This window comes from Rhea americana, unplaced genomic scaffold (genome assembly GCF_003343005.1).
Source record: "Rhea americana isolate MKP2758 unplaced genomic scaffold, rheAme1 scaffold_357, whole genome shotgun sequence".
NCBI classification, from domain to species: Eukaryota; Metazoa; Chordata; class Aves; order Rheiformes; family Rheidae; genus Rhea; species Rhea americana.
The window spans coordinates 576,487-592,958 of NW_028186487.1; the positions used below are offsets into that span (position 1 = coordinate 576,487).

The 16,472-nt window shown below is 45.8% G+C and overlaps 1 protein-coding gene across 2 annotated transcripts; it reads left to right on the forward strand.

Annotated features, from left to right (window-relative positions):
- Positions 1-5,836: 5,836 nt before the first annotated feature.
- Positions 5,837-15,967, forward strand: URM1 (ubiquitin related modifier 1). Of its 2 annotated transcripts, XM_085312109.1 has the most exons (6): positions 6,244-6,368; positions 8,711-8,885; positions 8,976-9,105; positions 13,821-13,902; positions 14,940-14,988; positions 15,719-15,967. In XM_085312109.1, exons 3-6 carry the CDS (start codon positions 8,988-8,990, stop codon positions 15,785-15,787), a joined length of 318 nt encoding a protein of 105 aa, XP_085168235.1. In that variant the 5' UTR covers positions 6,244-6,368; positions 8,711-8,885; positions 8,976-8,987; the 3' UTR covers positions 15,788-15,967. The 2 variants fall into 2 exon arrangements, with proteins under 2 accessions (XP_085168234.1, XP_085168235.1); XM_085312108.1 differs by lacking the exons at positions 8,711-8,885; positions 8,976-9,105 and adding an exon at positions 5,837-5,916 and having other exon boundaries at positions 6,229-6,368.
- Positions 15,968-16,472: the final 505 nt, after the last annotated feature.

Below are 16,472 nucleotides of genomic sequence, written 5' to 3' on the forward strand. Positions count from 1 at the left end.
AAGTATTTTTGTAAGAAATGTTATCTAAAGTAATCTAAATTTAAATTGGAGGGACATTTTAATACAATTAAATGCCCTTTGAAAGGGAGTGGTCATTTGTCTGTCTCAGCAGAGTATCCAGTAATCTGTTGAGTTGCCTTTTTGAATTTCCTGATTGTTGAAACTTTGGCCTTCCTGTTCAGTCTGGAGTCAAGAGCTCATACTATGCTTGTCTCCTGTGCCTTACTGTAGCATCCCTGTTTCTTATCTATKCCTCCAGTCAAAGGGTGAAGTTTTGTAAACTTCTAAGACTTAATTTAGCCYGCAGCTGCACAACATCTGGTAAACTGACCTATGCTTGTAAAGCTCAAGACTTTGGGAGTTGTTCTTTTCTAGAAAACAGATATACGCAGGGAGCCAGCTAAGGGTTGTTAAATTGCAGTTACGAAACTGAAATTTTTTTGAAGTGCCYGAGGAAATTAAGTACCGAGACAGAATTGAAATCCCAGTTTTTCCAAGTKGAGGACGGGCTGTACTTGTCCATATTCTGTATTTTGCTCATTCTAGTTCTCTTGTGAAGAGCTGTGGTTCCAGAGACAATTTCACTGTTGTCTAAGGCCAGTCCCCTAGTAAGATCTGAATGTCAGGAAAGGGACTTCTAACCAGRTTGTTCAGTGGAGGTGAATCTATTTATTTATTTATTTATCTATTTTGTAATCATTGTTGCTTGTTCTGTATGCTTCTCGCAGTGCTCAAATTTATCCTGAGAGGGAATGCTTTGTAGTAGCTAATTCAAGAAGGGGTTGCCAGGACTCAAGGATTCCTGGCTCTGCATCTGACTTGCTGTGTAACCTTGTATGAGTCATTTCCTCTTTCTGTTTGCAAGTGGAAACTGGAGAAATATTTATTCCACAAAGATGTTACGATTTTCACGTTTTGTGGAATGCCTTGAGACTTCTGACTGAAAGGTGCTGTAGGAGAGTGGCGTTGGCTATAGTGTGGTGTCTTTAATATTATTTGAATTGAAGCAGTGCTGATAGTTYGAAGGAAAGGGAAGGCTCTGCACTAGGTGCTGCACGACAGTTTGTAAGCTCTCTGGGACAGTTGCCATCTTCCTGTTCTGTTGGGAAGATGCCTGGCACAACAGGGTTCTGGCCTGTGGCTGAGAAATGTGATTGCAATAGGAGACATCAGCTTCCCCTAAGAACTTGCAGTTTGTGGGAGGAAAACTGACAGAGAATCCAGTATGAAATACAGTCTGTGTCATTTCCTTTCTCTATTGTGGCATCTATGTAAATTGCCACTTTTGGAATATCTTTCTTCTGAAGATAAAGCAAAAACTCAGTAGCTTGTTCTTTCCATTTCAGAGGTGGTGCAGAACTCTTGTTTGATGGTGTTAAAAAACATCAGGTGACCTTGCCCTGTCAACCAGAGCCTTGTGAGTATCAGAAATTTTTAGATAAGTTGAAAGTATGACAGCAAATGAAATTCATGTGCACAACGATGCCAGTTTGTACAGCAGTTTAGTTAGTTTACAAAGAGAATTAATGTGTTCTAAAAGCAATTTCAGACATGCTATTGATCAGATTGCTTGGCAGACAGTGCTGGTCCTCAAAGTAAATACAAAGCAGAAGTAGTCTGAATGCCTTTCCTGTCCTCTAAGCTATTATGAACCGAGCCCTTGCTTAAGGCTTTTGCCTCCCTCCTCCTGAACAGACAACAACCTCTGAGTGTTTTCAGCAAGTCTACGTTTATCTTAACTGTTGTTTGAAACTACCTTAACCTGTTCTCGCTTCTTCTTTTCCTTACCCTGTTTTATGATTTCCAAGAGACATATACATATGCATGTRCGTATATGTGTATTATATAGATGTGTGTGTATAGGAAAGTAATATGAATGTATTTTATCTACTCATTTGACTTTAAGTTGATATAATTGTTTCAAATTAACTAGATAGTTGCAAATGGCAAAGCTAATGCTTGAACATGACGCTCGACATATTGCATATAGTCTTCCCTGCAATAAAAAATAAGATGCTGTTAAGCTAAAAACTTGGGTATCCGAGCRATGAGCAGTGATAATTTCTCTTTCATGATCTGGAATATCAATACAGAGAAGTGTTGTACTAACTCTCTTGTTTCTCCTTATGTGTATGCATACTTCAGTTGCAACATAATTTTGCCACAGCTATGTTTTGAATTCTACCAGCTAGAAACACTTTATGCTATTTGAGAGTGGGATTATAAACTTTGAAATAACACAAAGCATCAGCGAATGTTAACGACTAATATCTCATGAATAGTTAATACCATAATCTATGTGTTGTGAACACTGATGCCAGAAATGTTCCTCTCATGCCTAGTCATTAGAGATTGGTACGAACACTTTTGATGCTTGGACATAAATATGTGTAATTCCAATATGATGTGTGAAAACACACTAAAATAGCGTGTTATCTTGTGATTAACAACRGAGACTGGGAATCTAGAAACTTGATTTCCACCCTTTGGTCTGATGCTGATTTGCTTTGCGAGTTTAGTCATGTTGCTTATCTTTCCCCTGTTGCTACTGAAGTAGTAGCAATACTCTCATGTATCACAAGAGAGTTCCAACATTAAATTCTAGCACTATTAAAATACTTAAGATCCTTAGATRGAAGGTGTTAAAGAATGCCAAAACACTGATTCAGTTGTTTTTTAAACTTTTGGGGCTGGAGTATCATTTTCTTTAGTGTTCTGTAAGTTTATGGTACTCACTGATGCCCACTGCATTCAAACCATGATCGATACTCAGGAAGAAGGGGTTGTTAGAAGAGTTGTTTATTTCTGTCAGGGGAAGGAGAGAATTGCTGCCAAAGAATGATTCCTCTAGCCCGATGGATGTCCGTGCTAGCGTTGTATGTGGCCTAATCCGTTCCCATTTGAAGTGGATGGGAAGACTTCTGTAGACTTCACTAGAAGCTGTATTTATCCTACAGAATAAACCTCTCCCTGAAGATCTGGCCTTGTTTCAGGGTTCAAACCCATGGTCTTCAGTAGTTCATTCCAGATTCATGTAAGAGATTGTTGCTTCAGGTTTTTCATGCTGCCTTGTTTTTCAGATGCTGCTATCCCTGGAACAGGAGCTGCAGAATGGACAGTGTCCGCATTTCAACTCCTGTAATTGTCAGTCTGATGTTCTCGTGTGCATTGAATGACAGGTTGGTTTCAGTTATAGGGCTGGTTGTGGATTGCAGTGCCCGAGGAGCTGACACTGAATTCTGTAGCTTCTGCTACTGGGATAGTTACATCCAGCATAAGGATGAGGCAGACAGGCATGAAGTTAATGTCTGAAATTGCCCCATAAGGAATCACTGGAGCCACTCGTCATAATATTCCAGTTAAGAATTGTGTTGTAGAGCTGAGAAATCCACAGAATTGGATCAGAAACATGAGAGAATAAGAAATGGGTAAATCAGTGCAATTTTGTAGTGTACCTACTGCCATGCTCATTCACAGTAAGGAAGTGTAATTCAGCATCTCTAGGTAAATAAAGATATGTCTAATGATGTGATTCTTGCTGTCGTGCAGCCAGAATTACACTGATTAGAGAAACAACCGTTTCAGCTGTACACACTGCTGCCTGTTCCTTGCTCACCTTACCCTGTATGTTCATCACCTAATAGTCTGGGGAAAGATCTGTAGTATGAATACTGCTTGAAGACCTGCACTTAATAATCCTATTTTAACTGATTTCATTAGCTGTGAAGCTCACTTTTGGCCATTTTGGCCTCTCTTACTCACTCTGTCTTTCTTTCTAGATTATTTTTGTCTTTGTCCTCCTTTTTGCTGAGGAGCTGCTTCTCGCTGTGACGTTGGGCTTAGCTATATTTTAATTGTTTAGGTGTTTATATATATATATCCCAGAGATGAATAGAGATAGAAAATTACTGAACAAATACATACAAACACTTAAGTGAGTAAAACAGCCTGTCCTCCATATTTGACAAGGGCAGTGTTCTCAGAATGACAGTAATGTTCTTTTAACAAATTAGTATGTGGTCATATCCTTAATTTCCTGATAAGAGACACTAGGTGGAAAGTGGGTGGATTCAAAATCCATTTAACTTTTTTGAGATTTGATTCTTTGTCCTTTTCTGATGCCTGGAKATGGGCTCCTCGGGGGATTTAGGAAAGGCAAAAGGGAGGAATCTGCAAATGGGACCAGAGCAAGCCGCTAGGGGTATAGCCATGTGGCAAGACCTACTTTTGTTATCCAAGGGGCTTTTTGTATCCTTACAACGTCAGTAAAACAGCAGTTCCTAATTTCCAAAGTGGAGCTGGTTTAGCCTGCATGTTTAAGTTGCTGCCAACTAGGAATTTAAAAAGTTGTAATATATCTGTACAGGCAGATAGTTTTACATAAGCTGCACTTTATGCAGGACTGTGTAATCTTCTAGAGCTGCTGCAAAAAGAAGACCTCTAGTTAAACAAGAATCTTGCCCCAAATTGCTGAATATTTTGATCTCATTGATAATGCTGTTAGAGAATCTAAAGGCACTAATGCCCTGTTGGCTTATTCTGCATAAAAACAGTGTGTGTGGGAGAAAGCGGCAGAGGGAATAACGATATTTGTCACTTGGAGAGAGGATTAAATTGGCAGGGAAATCAACTTTATTTTCAAGCATCTAAGAGGCTATTAGAGACAATGGAGCATAAAAGAGAGAAACCCTAAATTAAAAACTGAAAATGTATTTGGCAGCCTCCTCCTGAAACAAGCCACAGTAATTTAACCAAGTGCTTCAGTAATCAAATAGATCATTGTATGACTGCTCTGCAAGCGATGTCGGAGCTCCTTCCTCCATCTCGCTGGGACTCACAGTGGTGGATTTGTCTATGGCCATGCGAATTGCATTGACTCTGTTGGAGGGGTAGGAAATAACAGAGATTGTTTAACCCTTGTGGTAATTTCAGGTTTAGATCAGCGGTGCCATGCTGACGAAGAGTGTTTACAAAACCTTACTGCTGTGCTCTCTACTGGATGTTGTATCAGAGGGTTGGGGCTGTTTACAAAGTGCAGTGATTGTGCTGCAGGCTGCTCAGCTGCAGGTCACAGGACTTCTGATTCCAGCTGTAAGGGAACGTCTCCTGTGGTTTTGATGATCGGATCTGTATTTTTGGAGCAGTGGTAACAAATGTCAGCAGTGATTGCCCGGACTTGCTGGAGCAGTCAAGAATTTTCTCTATTTTGGCACGCACAATTTGGAATCATAAATTTTTAATCTGTGTGTTTTGGTAATTGTTTGTGGTTTGCCGTTACCAAAACCCTAGGGAAAAACCCTGTTGCTAATCAGATTTTTTAGAGGGAAATTAAAATAATCTGATGAGTGCTGCTTATGTGAAAATCCCTACAGAGAAGAGCATGGTATGCTCCTCAGGAGCTTCGCTTTCCAGAGGCCTTGTTGTGTGCAGCATGGAGGATTGCTGGGGAGTTGGGAGCATTCATCATATCGGAAAAGAGCCTGGGGATCTCCCGGAGATCAGACCTGTGTTACAGGCAGAGTGGCTTAAAAAATACAGCATGTTGTGTGTTCAGAATTGACTGGGGACCTATGCCAAAGCAATGTGTAAAATCAAGAGTGAAAGTTGGCGTCGGTTGTCTGTAAACGCCCAGTACGATGGCTGGGTAGTATTTAGCAGTTAATAAGTTATTACTGTTCTGGAATGCTTTTATTGCTGTGCTTATTATTCCTAATGTTTTTAAACTCACTCCAAAAAAAAAAAAGGGGGGGAATAAAAATATTTTTGGTAATGTAGGGACTTATTGGAAGAACAATAATAAAACATAACTTAATGGAATTTCATGCAATCCAATCCTTTTTAACCGCAGCATATGSCACTTCCAGTTCTCAAAGGACTCTGGGGTTTTTCCCCTGCTTATGCATTTTTCTCCGGCAGGTAATTATATATTTGTTGGCAAGAAAAAGGAGGCTCGGTGGGTTACCCACGGTGGGACCCCAGCCCAGACCAGAGGCGGAGTTCAGCCCTGGCTCCCGGCCGCTCTTTCCTGTGCTCGGCGCGTGTAGCCAGGCCTGCGGTGCCGCGGGGGTGCCGCTGCGGGTGCGCGCTGCCCGCCGCGGGCGCCCCGGCTGCGGGCCGAGCCTCCCGCGCGCTGCCCCGCCGTGGGGCTGCCGGTGCGCGCCGTTTCCGGGGGGCCCTCCCGGCGGGGCGATGCTCGCTTCTGTGCAAGGAGCAGGTCCTTTTTCTAAGGAAAAGCCGGACCGGTTCAGATCCTCGCAGGAGCAGCCCCAGCGCCCTCCCGGAAGGCCGAGGAGCAGCRTTACCGGATCGGCTCATCCCAGGTCATTGTGAAAGGAGCTTCCCAGGCACAGAGGACCCGGCTCTTGTGTGTGAGCAAATCCGTGCGGTAACAAAGCCTGGCTTTTCCACCCTCCCTCCCAGCCGCTGTACTGCAGTGCGGACACCTAGTTGGATAACCTTTCCGTGCCAGCCCCCCCGCCCTGCTCCCTCTTTTCTCTTGGTGGGATTTGCTGTGGTGACAGCGCTGTTCAGAGGGTGGCAGCGGAGCAGGGCCGGGGAGGAGGATCCGGGCCCTTTAAACCGCTTAGCATGCGGTTCACACGGCTCCGGGCCAGCTGTTCCTTTCTCCTCCTGCCCTCACTCGCAGGAGTTGTTTGCTGAGCTCAGAGCTCCTGTGCAAAATTGCTTTTCAAAAGAGCCACTTTCTGCTTAATTAAACAATGAGCCGCCGTCCCTCTGCACATCTGTAAAGCTCCCTCTGCAGCCCCTTTATCCCACAAACTGCTCCATTCTTACCTCCATTCACTTGTAAATCCTCCCCCCCTTCTCCCCCTACCCTGATCATCTCACTGGCCCTTTCTTTTCCCCTTTCAAGTAAGACTGAGGGGCTTGGAGTATCTGTGGGGGTGGCTGGCYTGGGTGGACAGGAATCGGTTTAATGGTGCTTGCCATGGGTGAGAGTCTAATAATAGCAAAGCAAATCTTAGCCTGAAAGTGAGAGGCAAGGACTGGGCGCCGCGTGATTTCTGTATTTAGAAGAATAAAATCACGACAGCTAGTGAGATTCGAGACTGATTCACCCCAACAGTCAGAGAGGACACTGGCCACCAGCGAGGCTGGAAAGGGGGTGAGGAGCTGACTTCAAGGAGCTGCAGTATCCCGCTGGCAGTGCCAGAGTGAGCTGGGCCCAGGGGATTCCCTGTGAGCAGGACAGTGCCAGGCCGCCGGGAAATCCCTCTGCATCTTCTCTGCATGAGCAGTCACGTTTCTTTGTGGACTCTTTGGTCTCACATGAGCTCTGTGTAGTCCCTTGTGATAACGATAAGGTTTTCCTTTTCAATGCTCCGTGTGCCTGCACACACAGAAAAACCCAGAAGTCAGGAAAATGCAAGAGGGGAAAATTCAGTTTGATGGGTTTCAGCCAAGCTTTATACCTGCAGTCGGTAATGCATTCTTTGAATTGTCTTCCTGAGCAGCTTAAAAAAAATTATCCAGCAACAGTTCAAGGTTAAGCAGGATAAATGAATGGAAAAGTGATGAGGTGAGGTATCTCCTTTATCACAGGGAAGGACAGAGAGTAGCTGGGGTGGTGCAATGTCATGGGTAGCAAAGATTGATAGGGAGGAATGAAGAAATGGGATTTTGGACTGCGTAGTAGGAAGATTCTTAATTGCAAGAACTGTTAGACCATGGCACAGTCTTGTTGGGGTTTTAGTAGAAGGCCTATGTTGCTCAAGCTTTTTAAAATCTGAGTGGGCAGAACTCAGGATGGTCTTTTGTAGAGAATAATTCTGCATGGGTAGGAGGATAAAATTACAGAACTGTCAACAAGATATTATTTTTGATGTCTGTGATCCCCAATCCAGCCCTTTTCTGCCTGTGGAATACAGCTTTGAGGCTCTCCCTGGTTCCTTCCTTTGACAATTTTGAACAAGAGGCAAGACCCTGGACCAGCACTAGTGATCTGTGATCCTAATTAAAAGAGACAGTTTGGTGCACTGGCATTTATTTGGGAGCCTGAAGTGACAATAGCATTGGGTGTTATAGGATTAGATGCTCTGACTTTGGAAATGTGTAGGGATTAGGTTTACCCTGAGGATCAGCTCCGAGCTGCTTTCCTGTGACAGGAGCTGATGGATCTGGAGACTTGCTACTGACTAGTAAATGGGATTGGAGATCCCTTGAACTTGTGTTCTCCTGCTACCAAACTGTGGGGAATTAAAGATTCCAGGCAGCTCTTCTCCAGTTCATGTGAGTTGTGAAAAAATCTCGTGTCTGAGAGCTACTGGGTGATGGCTGGGATATGAGTCTTCACTCTGTTAACAGGCGGATTATGAAAGACCCTGGTGATGTCTTCCCATCGTGTGGATAGAAGAGAGTGGAGAAGATTATTACTAAGCTGAGACTGGAGAAAGGGATGTCGTAATGCAATTAAAAATTACAGAAGCCAAGGCCTTGATGGTCTCCTGTTGTGTACAAGAGCAGATGAGAGCAATGATTGGGATTCTCTTATGTCTGGCTGTAGTTACCCTCTAATTTTTTTCATAGCACGTAACTCACTGCCCACTCCAGTATGTGTCAGGATTGGCTTGTGCGCTTGTCAGRGAAAATGGATTTTGCTCTTCTCAGCCTTGCTGCTCCCTCTGCGTAGCACTGAACCTGTTTGCCTGCGACTCCGTTTATATACGCTGTTCCCGTTCTTCTTCTGCAGTTTATGGCACACCTTTGTCAGCTTTGGTGAATGATTCGTATGTCGAATGGGGGACTGGAGGAGCCTGAAGAATCCTTTTGGCCCAGTTTTGTGACGAGCTTTCTGGGAGAACGGATTCCAGGAGTGCCTTAAAAAGCAAAAGCACAGCGAAGGCGCTCACCTGGAGGGGCGGCAGGTATCAGGAGCGAGTTTGCCTGTTTTAAAAACAAGCTGCTGAAGAGGCGAAAGGGGGTTACAGATTGTCTTTCCACACATTTCCATGCAGGCAGCGGGAATAATGGGAGAGGAGCGGCCGGGAAGGGGCTTTGTCATGGTTACAGGCCGGTGGCTGAGAATGGGGGTGGAGCGGCGCTCGTCCAGAGTTAGTGACCTCAGCAAATTGGAGCTCAGCCACGGTCAGTATGATAAATGATCTTATTCTGGGTCAAAGAAATGGTACCCCACAGGGAGGTATCCGCAAGGCGGCCCGGGAAAACTGCCTGTGCTCTTGTGGCACTGACCCCTTAGTGACCAGCGCTGCATATATCTTATTTATTACAGACCAGAAGGGAATTTTCCATGGTTAGGCCTTTATAGGGATCCCCTATTTGCCTGAAATAAACTCTCGGTTTTGCAGCCAAGGCAAGAATATGGCAGTAATTACATCCTCTGGATGCCCTTCCAGGCATTTTGCACTGTGCACTGGTTTGTATGTGGATTTTAAGGTGGAGGATATGGAGGTGTCTGGGCATTGCATGAATGTACGTGAATCTGCCAGTGACCTGTGCAGCTCCCTGGTAGCAGAGTTGTGTGTTCTTGTCAACCAATATTACAGTTGCACAAAATCCTTCTGCGTTTCTGCACATTTATCAGTTCARTGTGAGGTTTTTCTAGTGTAACATCCAGCTTGATGTTTCTTATTCTTATTCTAGGCACCTGTTTTCTCTCTGCACACAGTGAGCGCCCTCTTTGCTRAGTTATCACTGATGAATCTGTCAGGCCCAGGAGGTTTTATTGAGCTGGGAAAGATCTATGGATTTCAGCCTTGGTTTTGAGGGTGCAAATGAACCCAGGCTTTTGTTCCAGGCAATACTAAAATGGAGTCCTAGCTTCATTTCTCTTGCAGGGGAAGCTCAGCAGATTCTTCATCAATGAACAGTTGGGATAATACAGAMGATCAGGCCTCAGAGGATATGCGAGAGCGCTGAGCGGGCTCTGCAGTTCTTCCTGCCACAATCAGGAACATTTATAACGCAGCTGGGYTGAAAATGAGCCGATGCTGTTGGGTTTTTGTGTGCACGCTCACTGCAGCTTTTGCATCCTGTCCGCTGGTGTGACAAGCCAGTGACTTTGTGTCACTGCAAGCACATCCTTCGTTTTCCTGAGCTGTGTTTCACTGGGTGATTTGTTTTATGCATGTATTGTGGRTTTGAGCTCCCATCTGTGCACTTGAACTAAGCAGTTTTCTCAAATGTTTGCCGTTTTTTCTTTTTTTAATTAACTTTAGATTATTTTTTYCTGAGAATTTGGAGGGATTTGTACTGTTGTACGGGCAACAGAAGCTGTCTCTGTGTACAAATGAGACTAGGCTTTCCTACCATGTGCTTCAGCCCCTCCTTTGCAGTTTTAGGATAGTTCAGCTCCGTGGCCCATTTGCTGAGGCTTCTCTGCTGACACCGCCAGCGGTGAGGGCAGTCAATGATAATTAGAGTGGATTTTGTGGTGTGGATATTTGTCTGCTGTGAAGGGGATGGAGCAGGCTACCAAAGGGATTTCACTGAGGCCGTGCAGTAGTAATAAATAYATGTCATCATTGCGATGAGCTGGATTGAACTGGCGACCTTGGGGAGAAACGCTGGATCATCTGAGCAACCGTCTGAACCTCACTCTTGGGCCAAAACGCATGGTCGCCTGTCACCGCCAAGTGCCAGCACGCACAGCTCAGCTCCACTCCTGTAAACAGCACATGCCTCTGCCCTGGAGATAGGGTCCAGCCTTAGCACAACAGGAGTATAAAATTGCTATGTTGGTAGCGACGGTTTAACTTGTCAGTGGACGTGACGCCTGGCCAGGCTGATATTTTTTCCTTCTTTTATGTTATATCTAGAGGGCCTGATGTTTGCACAGCAAATCCTCAGCCCGAGGAACTGGAAACCTGGGTTAGACTCGTAGCACGGTGTCACGAAGAAAAGGTCTTGGGAAGGATCCGAACATCAGTAAAAAGAGATGAGCAGTTGTGCTRCAATTTCCTTCTTGTTATTTCCGTTAGGATAACATATAAGATCCTGAGTTGTTGATCCAGACTGAACTGCGAGATGACTTCTCCACAAACCACTCACAATATAAGTAATCTTGTTCCCTTTCAGTATCCTACTTGGGGGAGACGGTTTTGGTGTGGTTCTGGTCATTTTTCATCCTTTATAATTGATTTGCTCTGGTAATACTGGCATACAAAATGTAAAGACATGAGGGTGGGCAAAAAATCATTGCTGAGAAAGCAGCTGACAGTATGTCTTCAGGTTGGCTGTGGGGAAGGAGTCTTAATTTTCATTGCTGTTTGCAGCAGGGAAGCTCCAGGCATACACAGTTTTCTTCCTACTAATTCTTCAGTATGTGTGTACGTGACTTCTAGGGGAGGAGTAAATGAATGTAGGCTCAGGTGGGGCTGAAAATAACATTTATTGTGGCTAGAGTAGGGGTGAGGGAATCTTCCAGTGCAGCCTCAAATAAATCAGTCCTCTCGCCCCTTCCTCCAAGCTGCTTCTCGGTGGCTGTGTTTCATCCAGCCGGCGCCGCGTGTTTCTGTTTAAATGATCTCTCCTGAAAAGTCCCAGAGGAAAGGGCTGCTTATTGCATCCACGGCGACTGGTGTACGGCACGGCTCATTGTGCGCGCCCTGCCGCAAGTGCCTCGTGCATAAATATGAAACAGCTCGCCGGCGTCATTGTGCTGGGGCTGGTGTCCCCTTCGTGTCCCCCTCCTTCTCCTGAAGGCTTCTCTCCATCTTTCTTCCTCTTCGGCTTTCCTTTCTCGGTGACGGAGCGCGGGAGCCGTTTGGGTGGGAGATCCTGAGGGCTTTGCGTTGCGGCAGCGCTTTTCGGTGGAAGGCAAATACAGTGGACTCCTGTTCCAGGGGCTGAGCGGCCGGCGCGGTGCGGCTGCTGGGTGGCTCTCACCGCCTCCGGTGCATGTTGCTAGGAAAGCAACGGAAAAATGGTTGATTCTGTGCTCTGAACCACCTATCACTATAAGGGAGCCGTGGGTCGGCCCCAGGCGGGGGATGCAGTTCGGTGGGCAGGTTTAGGGCGCAAAGCGGATCCCTGTGTTGTGATCAGAGCCATCCCCTTTCCRGGGGCGGCGATACCTGGCGTTCCCCCAGGCAGCAGTGAGCCTGAAGTGCCGCGGAGGGAGCCTGCGATCCCGTGCCGCTGCGGCCTGGGAAGCGGAGGGGATCACAGAGGAGCTCCTGCCCGCTGTCCCTGGGTAAAAGGCCCCATCTGCTGCGGTCAGGGACGTCCCCGCTGCCTAGACGCGCACCTGCCTACAGCAGGACGGTTTCATCCTTGATGCAAAGGAAGGCACTGGTGTGGCAGAAATGATGGGGGAGACTTTGCTCTGTCCTGGGCAGCACCCTTGATCCCGTCATATCCCGGTTTAAGGCAGAGCTTCTGCCTGCTGCTGCAGAGCATTTATTTTTGCTGGTCATGAAGCTAACRCACAGGGAATAGGATGCTGGGTTTTAATTTTAGCTCTGTCTGCGAGAGGTGTGTGAAAAGGTTTCCTGTGACTAGAACTGGGTTATCACACGTGAGGGAGACGTGGAAACCCATCCGCCGTCCCTGCTCGTGCTGCCGAAAGGGGCTCCAGCCCTCGCTGGTGGATCTGCGCRTTCGGAAAGCTTCCCCGTGCCTCTAAAACAAACACAACTCTTCGGGGGCTTTCAAAGGGCTGTTTAAAGGAGCCCCGGGAGAATAACTGATTGTGGATTCAGAATGATGAAGTGGTTTGTGGAACAGTGAAATATAGAGGCAAATGCAGGAGAACTCCACATTGTAATTTGTCAGCTTCTCTAAACCCTGTAACGGATTATTCTCCCCCTCTGTCGCTTCTCACCTCTCCAATAGGAAATTAACTGATGCTATCACTAAAGAAATTGTTTTTGCCTCACAAAGTAAAATTGATACTATAAAAACCCGCCAGCAGTGTCTCCTCCTCCTTTTACATGAAGACAAATCCTTCCTGTCACCTACTGAAATGGAAAGATAAGGCTGAGCTTTAATAAAGGAGCTCTTTGCCCAAAGTGTAGTGGGAGGGTGGCTTGTGCAGAGGCAGAAGGCACAGCGTGGGGAACACACGGCTACGACAGCAGGTGTGATGCCAAAGGATATTACAAGTGTCCAAAATACAACCGCCACGACCAGTGCGTTTATGTTKAATGCACAGTTATACACGTGTTCGTGTAGTGGAGCTCTTGTTTCCAACAACGCGTGCTAGTTTTGGTACTAATAATGACCACCACGTATTCCTTTTAGATAGTTAGGCTTGTTTCTTTGGATTTTTTAAATCTAATTAAACACACATGCAGTTAAATGCAAGTTTGTTAGGCAATAACAAAATATACAGGACGTGGGATGTGTTGAGGAAATATTAACATCTGGAATCTCCTGCTGGTTTGACTTCTCAGCATTAATTCTGCATTAATTCTTTGTGGGGATGCATTTAACGTGTGCACGTGTGCTCGCTGAAGGAGGCAGCCCTTCCTGGTGAATGCTGATCTGGACGAGCTTGAGGGCTTCCTTCTGTTACTCCCCTAAAGAGCTGTACTTTGTCGTTCAACCAAAGATCACTGTTCCTTGAATTGCCCTTTTTCTGGGAAGGAGCAAACCTTTTCTGCTATACTGTAGAGTCTGGGGCAGGGCTCCTGCGGCTTTGAGCTCCCTTGATTCAGGGGTGCACATTAGGTGCTAATAAGGGACAGTTCTGTTTTGCAGTTTCTTGCTAGTGAAGGTTTGCAGCTATCCCCACCTACCCTGCGTGTTCCTCACCCACTCTTTTGTGGACAGTCACTTTGTTCTGGCATGAGCTAGGAGCCATCAGCTAGTCTGTAAACTGCTATCCTTTCTCCTTTCAGGGGATATCAGAAACCTGCTAAAGTGGATCAAACAGAATTTGTTGAAAGAACGACCGGAATTATTTATACAAGGGGATTCTGTGTAAGTACAAATGCTGTGCATCTTTCTCGTGTTTCTCTGTCTGTTGATCCCTGTGGTTTGGGATACGTTTTTCATGCTGGTTGCAAGAAGGAAGTTAATGCCTATGGAAATATGGGATATGTTAAAGTGATGATGAGGAGGGTGTCCCATTGATTTGGAAGGAATTCCAAGCTAAATCTCACAGTGCTCCACAGCGAGCATGTCTGTCTTTCTCAGCTCTCACCCCAGATCCTTAAATCTGAAGCAGAAACACATATGCTTTGTGTTCTCCATGTTGTCACCTGGAGCACTGGTAGCACATGTAGCCTCAACTCCAAGAGTTTTAGCAGGTCTGTCCGTTCCCTGCTGACATCACTGGGACTGAAGCAGTCACTCGGAGAAGTGCCAACATATATTTCTTCTGGGAAATGTATTTTTATTGTCAAAATGGGGCCAACCTTGTGGAAGGAAAAAAAAAAGGGCAAGAGAAATGGAGCAGAGTGAGCTGTGCAAGCCATCCCTGACTGCAGGGTGGCGCTGGGGGTGTTTAGCATTCGTCACGGATCTTTGTGAGCTGAAGCGTGTGCCAGGTCCCCTGGTAACAGGAGAGACAATTGCAGGACACTGAAGATCAAAGAGGGGGAATCCCTTTGCCTGTAATCATGGGCTCTGAGTGGATCTGGGTGTTTACTGCCTTTGGTAGGGGCACCGGAATAGCTTCCCCTACCTCCGCACTGAGCTCTCTGTGCTCGACTGTGGTGTGTGGGTTTTAATTACCTGGCTTTTCTACATTGTACGGAAATGTAGTCATCTTGGAGCATCCTCAGGAATGGTGCATTTTGATTCAAATGAGCTCTGGGATTGCTTCTGCCTCCCCTTTATTTGATCTACAAAGTGCACAGACTGTACCTGTTTCCACCTCCGTGCTAGGATTCCTTTTTCTCTTTGGTTTTACATGCAGTCAGCTTGTGATCTGTGCTTTTAAATCCCTTGTTYTTAACTATTTGTGAAGCTTTTTTAGCAGCCCTATATCCTAATTATTTCTCTGTCTTCTGCAGGAGGCCAGGAATTTTGGTGCTCATCAACGACGCAGACTGGGAGCTAATGGTCTGTACTCCTTCAGTTTGACTTTCTTTGTTGAAAATACTGCTCTGTCTGTTTTGTGATTGCTCTCAGAGAAGCTATTTCTGATTCTTGCCCAAAGCAAAGCATCTAATATTTGAGGGGAAAGGGGTGGACTGAGATCTCTCACCATGTATTGTGCCACAGTGGCTGTTCAAAAGCCTGGAGCCGTTACCTAACCTGCTGAGTCTCATCAGCCAGTTGGTGTCTGAAAAGAGATCACCCATATTCCCTGATCTCTAGCAACAGGCTTTACACCTCTGGGAGCTGTGCTGCTTTCACCCGCATTTGGGATAAAAACTTGGTGGGTACCACACAGTGTCAGAGCCCTGGGCAGTTGCCAGATCCCCTGCACCAACGTAAGGTGGTTGCATAGCTGGGAAGACAACGCCAGGGAGATTTCTACCCAAACTGGCTGGTATCTTCCCTTCTCAGTGCACTGTTGAGCTCAGACAATAAACAGTCACTATTTTCCTGCCTTAGGCAACCACCTGTTCTGTCAATACGATGGTCCAGAAAGCGGCATGTTCCTGGGATAATGCGTGTCAGCTCCCTGTCTGATCTCTCACCTTTGCTTCCTTTAAGGCTAAAACCTCAGTCTTTCCCCTCTGCACTCCCCAACGCTCCCCATCTTTTTATGAGCTGCTTTCTCTTTGCAGTTAGTATTTCGAAGTGACATTYAAACCATTTTTCTTTTTTTTTTCTTGGCCTGCAGGGTGAGCTGGATTATAAACTCCAGGACCAGGATAATGTGCTTTTCATCTCAACATTACACGGCGGGTGAACCCTGGAAAAACAAGAGGACTTAAATCCAAACCCCTGGGCAAAAAAAACCCAACCCAAAACCTAAACCCACTCAAATCTCTCTTGAACTGTCCATGRCTCCACATCTTCCTAACGAGTTCACTTGTTACTAGACATCCAAATAAAACCCTGCCAACATGCAGCCTGCTGTGCACCACAACCACGTCCATCTTTTGCTTCTCCTTTCACCTCTCCCGACTGCGCTTCCAGGTACCATAGCAAGCAGAGAGCACCAGCTGCATGTGGGACTTTATTTTCCCTTGACAGAAGGAAGAGGGGCACTGAAAAYTGGGTAGAATGATGTGTCTTTTCAGGCAGCGAGACATTCTGGGGGAGTTGTGCTGCTTTGTAGCAAGGCTGGGATGCCTCAGCTTTGGTGCCGGAAGCGGGGATTCTTTTCCACACAATGCTTATTTATTAGAGTGTCTTTGTATAGCCTCTGCACCAAGCCACAAAGTGATTGGGGAAGAGTGGGACATGAAATGCAAGGAAACAAAAGATAACTTCACTAGCTTTTCCATGAGCTGGTGGAGATTACAGCTTGAGCGACCTCTGCAGTGGCTCTGCACTTGTCTTGCTAATTATCCATGGGAAGTGGGAGAGAAACATTATGCTTTTTGAGTTTGTTTTTCTGATGCCTTATGCCTCCTTCATACCTGAGCCAA